General features: G+C 46.0%; 2 protein-coding genes across 2 annotated transcripts in view; one reads left to right on the top strand and one right to left on the bottom strand.

Moving 5' to 3' along the window:
- rdm1 (RAD52 motif containing 1) overlaps positions 1-3,112 on the bottom strand; it is a 5,936-nt gene extending 2,824 nt beyond the window's left edge. The window contains exon 1 of the mRNA XM_087840396.1: positions 2,944-3,112. Coding sequence (XP_087696522.1) covers positions 2,944-3,045 — 102 coding nt within the window. The 5' untranslated portion in view covers positions 3,046-3,112. The remainder of the gene's footprint in view (positions 1-2,943) is intronic.
- Positions 3,113-5,068: 1,956 nt separating this feature from the next.
- ifnphi1 (interferon phi 1) lies at positions 5,069-7,536 on the top strand. The gene is given in 6 exon segments (XM_035914082.2): positions 5,069-5,191; positions 6,571-6,654; positions 6,734-6,886; positions 7,120-7,197; positions 7,276-7,352; positions 7,354-7,536. Coding segments are annotated over 6 exon segments (597 nt in total). The 3' UTR covers positions 7,436-7,536.
- The last annotated feature ends 444 nt before the right edge of the window (positions 7,537-7,980 follow it).

Below are 7,980 nucleotides of genomic sequence, written 5' to 3'. Positions count from 1 at the left end.
AAAGTTCTCAGGTTTTATATCCCTGCAGCATCAGCTACTGCAACACTGAAGCATACTGCATGTGTACACAGTATTACTGCAGTAACCTTGATAATACGGTGATGTCAGCGCTGGTGCTGATGGTGCTGACGCTCCATGTTCACAGAGGACTGTTGCCATCTAGTGGACATCTCAGGACACTGCATGGGACAGTTTGTGCAGTGACATCAACAGAGTGATTATTAAAGTGCCCTAAAAATAAAATAGTGCAATAGAAAACAGCAATCGAGTAAGGAGGAAGACATGTGACTGTGTAGACAGATGTGATTGGTTGGAGAGCAGCAGAGGGCGGGTCCTCAGCTGGTGTTCAGTGCTGACTCTGAAGACTGTTTACATTGTTCTCATAAAAGGAGAGAGCGAGGAGGTGAAGAGTGCAGCAGGCTGGTGAAGAAGACCCGAGCGTGAAGAAGAGCAGCAGCAGTGAAAAGCAGAGGCTCTGAGGCCGGAGCAGCGAGCGCTGTTAAACTCGCCAGCATACCGTCAGTGTACCGTCTCACAGACGAACGCTTCATCACACTCATCTGTTACTGTAGTCAATGACTGTTAAAAAGGTGCTGTTATCAATTAAAACCCCAAAATATTTCAGGGCTGGGCTAAGCCCCCAGGGTTTCAGGATCCTGGCAGCGCCCCTGTCCTGCATCTGTGTTTAGGTGGACAGTCTTCATCGGCCTTCATCATCATTCCTTCTGATTTAGTATCAGAAGTATTCAGCGAGTAGCCAGGGTATCGCTGTTAGCTCACAGTTTAACCAGCACGATCACGTCAAAGGGGCGGGGCTGTCTATAAAGGGGCCTTTGGTGGGTCATGTGACTCTTCTTCCACAGAACTTGATTCTGAGAGTGCCACAAACCTCAGAGGTGTTATCAGACGGTGACTAGAAATCTGACAGGAAATGTCTGAAGCAGCAGAAACTGGTTTCTGGCTTCACAGCTGCACAGTAAGGCTGTATCCATGGAAACGTGAAACTTCCTGTCCCACAGCCTGATGAAGGAGACGTGGGAATCAGAGCAGAGTGGATGGACGTGATTGGTCGAGCAGGCGTGTGCTCTGCGCCCAGTAGCGGTTTTAGATACGGGCGACACGGGCAGTTGCCCGGGGCGGCATCGTGGTGGGGGGCGGCATCATGGGCATCGGTAAAAAAAAAAAAATGCTCGTACTCATGCTGCCCCGACATCATGCGAGCCCATATTGGGAATGGCAGAGGCACCGATCGGTTTTCTATCGCCCATGGGAGTAAGGGCGTCCTCCGTTTGCGAGGTGCGCCTGCTGCTTGCGGCACAGGGAGGAGAGGGCGGGGTGGCGGGGGATTCTCTGGCTGGCTGGAGCAGCATCTAATAACCAGCTCGCAAAATAAAACTAAATAAAAACAAACTAACAAACACGAAAACACCAGACATCATGATACAGACTTATCATTTGCACCGATGTTTTTTCGAAATTCTGTATGCAAGTGAGCGCGAGAGCCCTCGGTGCACCTGCTCGCTGCTGAAGTCAAAGTAAACTTTATTGTCATCTCCGCTACATACAGTCCAGTATATAGAGAGACGAGACGACGAGGCTCCAGTTACAGCAGTGCAAGTAAACAAACAATATATATAAGAAGAGTAAGAAAAATAAATATACACTTTAGGACTCGGGGTAAAGGGATCAATAACAATTTAAAATTTATATTTTATATTTTGTTTATTTAAAGTCTCACACACAACCCGTTTTTAAAGTTTAAAAAAAGAGAAAAGAGGAGGAGTGTAGCGACTTCCACAGTCACTAGAGGCCGGGGATGGAGCCTGCCTATTTGCCTGACGCGCTGTCAACTTTACGCAGTAATGGAGAGGTGGAATTGCTTGCTTGTTTATTAAAGTGCTTGAAAAGTTTACAGAGCAATGTGATCGGCTCGCGATTCAAACTCTTAAAACATCACAGGCTCTAATGCAACAAGGGGAAACTCGTTGTGCTGCGGTCAACAAAAACTACGGCTACCCAGCCCTCCTCTCTGTCAAAATCAAACCAGTGAATGACAGACTGACAACGCCCTCTTAATGTCACCGCTAGCACCCACGTGACTCCTGTTACACATTACCATAGCAACCAAACAAATTAAAACCCAGTGATCCTTAAAATTTAATACATTTAATTATGGCTCCTACAAGGAGGAACGAGCAAAAGACACAGGTAAGCAGATGTGTCATTGGATAATGGCAGGTCATGTATCCTGAAACATTAAGAATCAGAATACTTTCTTAATCCCTAAGGAAATTATGTGGGTTACAGTTCCTCCAAGAAGAAATGGTAAAAATAAAATAGTAACAGTAACAGACTAAACTCCAAACAATATATACAATAATATAAAATTAATTAGTCAGTGTCAATTGTTGATTTGTCCTGTTCTCATTGTATGACGAAGTATGATGTCTGTTTAGTAGCCGTTTGCACACTATGCATACTCTCTTCCTCTTTATATGTATGTGTGTGTGTGTGTGTATGTGTGTGTGTGTGTGTGTGTGTGTGGGGGGGGGGGGGGGGGGGGGGGGCGCCAGAGGGGGTGTTCGCCCAGGGCGCCTAACAGGCTAGGACCGCCACTGTCTGCGCCCAGGAGACTCTCCTCACTCTGACCACCACATCAATCTGATCAGATATACATGCTTACAACACAACGATAATAATCCACCTGACTGTGATTACTGATGCTCAGCAGGGAAACAGAGATGTGACACACTGTTCACACACAGCACTGAGGGATGTTCAGGAATGGAGATCTGATTGGTCGGTGGGCAGTGACGCTTCCCACTAACGACTCCTGCCTCACTCACCTGCAGCTCTTACGTCACATCCACTCACTTTACACCAGCAGCTCAGAACAGACCGTCACTATTTTACACAAACTGACGTCACCGTGTGTGCACTCACGTGGATGTGCGCCTCGCCGTGGGTCGGCGGGATGTCCCACACCAGCACCGTCCCACACCAGCTCTCCACGGGAACCCGGAAGTCCACGACCTCCGCCTCCATCCCGGCCGCACGTGTGCCGCTCCCCTGGACTGATAACGCGCTCAGCGGGGTCGCGAGAGGAGCGCGCTTCCGCTGAGAGGCGGAGCCTGCCACGGCAACCAATCAGCACACAGAGCGACAATGTTCGACGAATCAGAGCGTTCTCCTACAGAACCAATCACTGAAGTCCACCCGCTGCCGGGCCTGACTCCTCTGAGAGGAAATCAGTTTGGTGTCATTTTCATGTTGTTCGTCACGAGTCTCACGGCTGTTATTTAACAATCGCGTCTCTGCTTTTCTATTTACGTCTGCTGTGTTGTCATAGTGATCATCGTGGAGAGATTGTTCAATGAAGCTTTTTTTGTCTGCTGAGACCGGAAGTAAGGAGTATCAGGATGAGCGCGCGTGTCTGTCGCCACTCTGCTGTGTTAATAAAGTTTTATTTCCGAGTTTCTTTCTTGCCTCATCAGTGAGCTCACCTGGTGTGACGTCACAGAGAGTTTCCTGCACACCCGAAAGCGAAAACGACGATGACGTCAGCTGGGTGTTAGACAGCAGAAAACAAAACTGCAAACCAAAATAAAAGCATGTTGGTTTTCAGGTAAGGTTTAAATAAAGACTGCATGAAAAAAGGAAAGCAGAAGGTCCACAACAGTAAGCAGAAACTCAAACATCGATTATAAAATACATCTACAAATCTTTATTTGGAAGTCCGAGCTGCAGCCTGTCAGCATCAACGGCGAGTGCGTGGAAAGGGTCTCCAGTTTCAAGTTTCTGGGTGTGCACATAGACACAGACCTCCAATGGAGCTCTAACACCTCTGCGGTTTAAAGAAGGCCCAACAGCGTCTCCACTTTCTGACAATCCTCAGAAAAATGGACCTGAAGAAGGAGCTGCTGACCGTCTTCTACCGCTGCTCCATTGAAAGTGTGCTGACATACTGCATCGGTGTGTGGTTCTCCACAGCACACAGAAAGGCACTCCAGAGGGTCATCAATATGGCCCAAAAAATCATTGGACATCCTCTTCCCTCCCTGAAGGACCTGTACAGCACTCGCTGTCTCAAGAGGGCACGCAGCATCCTACAGGACGGTACACACCCAGGACACCGGGTGTTTAAGCTGCTGCCGTCTGGCAGGAGGTTCAGGCTGCTGAGGTCCCGAACAAATAGACTCAAGGACAGCTGTTACAACAGGGCAACAGCCCTGATCAATGCAAATAGCTGACCTGACTGGATACCTCCCCGGACTTTCTTGCAGGGGAGGTAACAGGCGACATAGGACAGTTTTCCAGTCTCATTGTACTACTGTACTATGTATGACTGTGCAATGACAATAAAGAGTTAAAGAGTTTATTTATAGGAAACAGTGAACCGCACACACAAACAGCTTTTATTGTGAAATGCTGCTGCTTCCTGTGTGGAAAATGAAAGCGAGGGGGGAATTCCACCCAAACGCTGTCATTCCTCTACCAATACACAGCTGATCGATCAATCAGTGATCGATCAGCCTGAGATCAATGAACTGATCACGTTAATAAGACAGAACACACACATCTGACCAATCACAGCTCACGAAGATGGACACTTCAAGACTTTCCAGGGTGCTTAAGAATATCCCAGGACATTTTAAAGTGAGGGTCCTTGAATATAAGAGCCTAAACACGCAGATTAAACACAAACTTGTATCCATGAATATAAAGCCTCTGATTTAGAAACAAATAAATAAATGAATAAATAAACGTTACAAATAATTGATGCATTCAGTGCCCTCGGGACATTTGTAAATTACAGAGTGGGGACTTTTACCTGCAGACAGGTGTTAAAACCCGGCTCAGGTTCACATCAAAGCAGCTGACGTTTGTGTGACAACATCCTGATTAAAGAGACTCTGAAAGCCCGCCCTTTCACTGCTTCTGTCTGAAAACTGAAACACGAAATTTCTGTTATGTTTTCTGTTTCCTGTTTGTAAAATAAAAGCCTGAACTCTGCTGGCAGCATGGACACGCACTCTCAGCACCGCACAGCATCTTCATCGTCTCCATCATGGTCACCTGGACCGGTCTGCTCTTCGTCCTCTGTGGCGCCCTGACCTCTGCCCTCTGCTGTGATTGGCTCACACGCTACAAAGCACCGATGGAAGAAGCCCGGGGCTTCCTCACTCGCATGGTGAGTACAGCACTGACTCCAGGTCCTTAAATTGGTCTTTAAAACATTCCAGGACATGAAAAACACTGCTTGGGTTTTTCAAACATGTTTCCAGGACATATTGTGTGAATACATAAAGAGATTCTGTATAAGAGGATTTTCAGGGTTTTGAACTTAAGAACTTAAGTTAGAGACTCTCAGTGATTCTTCAAGATGTGACACGTTTACATACAATTCAATTTTATTAATACAGCTAAAAATCACAACAACAGTCACTTCAAAGCGCTTTACATTGTAAGGTAGACCCACCAATAATACATACAGAGAAAAACCCAACAATCATATGACCCCCTATGAACAGCACTTTGGCGACAGTGGGAAGGAAAAACTCCCTTTTAACAGGAAGAAACCTCCGCCCAGGCTCAGGGAGGGGCGGGGCCATCTGCTGTGATTGGTTGGGGTGAGAGAAGGAAGACAGGATAAAGACATGCTGTGGAAGAGAGACAGAGATTAATAACAGATATGATTCAATGCAGAGAGGTCTGTTAATACATAGTGAGTGAGAAAGGTGACTGGAAAGGAAAAACTCAATGCATCATGGGAATCCCCGGCAGCCTACATCTATTGCAGCATAACTAAGGGAGGATTCAGGGTCACCTGGTCCAGCCCTAACTATATGCTTTAGCAAAAAGGAAAGTTTGAAGCCTAATCTTGAAAGTAGAGATAGTGTCTGTCTCCTGAATCCAAACTGGAAGCTGGTTCCACAGAAGAGGGGCCTGAAAACTGAAGGCTCTGCCTCCCATTCTACTTTTAAATACTCTAGGAACAACAAGTAGGCCTGCAGAGCGGGAGCGAAGTGCTCTAATAGGGTGATATGGTACTACAAGGTCATTAAGATAAGATGGGGCCTGATTATTTAAGACCTTGTATGTGAGGAGCAGGATTTTGAATTCTGGATTTAACAGGAAGCCAAAACAGGAGAAATCTGCTCTCTCTTTCTAGTCCCTGTCAGGACTCTTGCTGCAGCATTTTGGATTAGCTGAAGGCTTTTCAGGGAGTTTTTAGGACTTCCTGATAATAATGAATTACAGTCGTCCAGCCTGGAAGTAATAAATGCATGAACTAGTTTTTCAGCGTCACTCTGAGACAGGATATTTCTAATTTTAGAGATGTTGTGTTTCTGTGCTGTGATGGGCTCTGAAACCTGACTGAAATAAGACCTTCGTCTGCAGACGTGATGAATATTCAACACAAAGTTTACTGACAGCTAAAACGATGCATTCAGAGCCTGTAGGACATTTGTAAACATCACAGGTCACATGTTTAGTGTGTAGACTGAATGTGGGGACGTCAACAACACGTCATGATTGGTGAAATGAAGCGCTGTCTCTCTGTTTCAGGGCGATCAGCTGACTGAACAGCACTCTTCAGTTTATCCGGTTCGATTCCCAAAAGATCTCTACAAGCAAATAAAAAACTCTGAGGTAGGTCACATGACTACATCGATGACATCACATCTGTTTGCCAATCAGACGCCTGCAGCTCACCTCTCTCTCTCTCCAGGTGGAGTCAAAGCTGGTTTTCATCAGAGACAGTCTGCAGCTTATTTTCTGTCTGTATCGCCATGACAACCTGTCAGCCGCTCCCTGGGGCGCCGACAAGACGGAGGGCTTCCTGACGGTCATCCACAGACAGATCACGGAGCTGAGCGCGTGTGTGAGTGGACACGCCCACTTCACTGCTTTCAGCCTACTCACAGGAGCAAACATGCACCCACACCCACTCTCCTTCACCTCCTCCCAGAGCCTCCTCTTCATCAGTGCTTCACCTCCTTTCACCTCCTCCCAGAGCCTCCTCTTCATCAGTGCTTCACCTCCTCCCAGAGCCTCCTCTTCATCAGTGCTTCACCTCCTTTCCGAGCCTCAGTCTGAACTGTTCTTTGTCTCCAGGTTTCCACCAACAGTCCAGCCAACAGCAGACTGAGGAGCTACTACAGGACTCTGGCCAACAGTACTCTGTCTTGCTCTGTAAGTACAAGTACTGTAGTACTCATTGTATTATTGTGTGTAGCGACAGTGGTAATAAGTGTAGTACTGTGTGTACAGGGCTGCAGTACTGCGTCATGGCAGCTGCTCAGGAACCAAACCGAACTGCGCCTGGAACAGCTGGAGCTGCTCGTGGCCTCCATCTGCTGCCAGCAGGAGGCGCTCTGCAGCAACGCAACAGCAACGCAACACTGACACAATATCCAAAGACTGTGTCTGATGTTCCCCTCTCTATTTATTTATTTATGTATTTATTTGAAATATTTATTTATTTTTCTACATATTTCTTCAAACACTGTTTGTTTGTTTGTTGCTTCAGAGTAACTCAGTGCTTTAAGTACAGAAACTTTGTCTTCCAAATATTTCTGTCGTGCATTTTAGTCACTCTGACTTTTTACTTTAGATTGGTCTTATTTATTTATTTTTTTGTATTAACATTTCATATGCTTTACTTTTTTAAAATAAGTTACTGAAATAAATTCTGTCTCATTTAAACTGAGCTGCATTCAGTGGTTGTAGGGAGGAAGAACTCCTTTTTAACAGGAAGAGACCTCCATCAGTAGTATGCAGTAGCACGCTCTGCAGCAACGCAACACTGACACAATATCTAAAGACTGTTTCTGATGTTCCCCTCTTTATTTATTTATTTATGTATTTATTTATTTATGTAAACAAAGATCTTTTTTAAATTAAATGCAGTGAAAACTGGAGAATCTGCTGTGTGGCGTTTACTGACCTTCAGAAAATCACGTGACGCTGATGATG

The sequence above is a fragment of the Neolamprologus brichardi genome, chromosome 4 (genome assembly GCF_056152115.1).
Source record: "Neolamprologus brichardi isolate AB-2024 chromosome 4, ASM5615211v1, whole genome shotgun sequence".
Taxonomy (NCBI): Eukaryota; Metazoa; Chordata; class Actinopteri; order Cichliformes; family Cichlidae; genus Neolamprologus; species Neolamprologus brichardi.
This window is presented reverse-complemented; position numbering and strand designations above follow the sequence as displayed.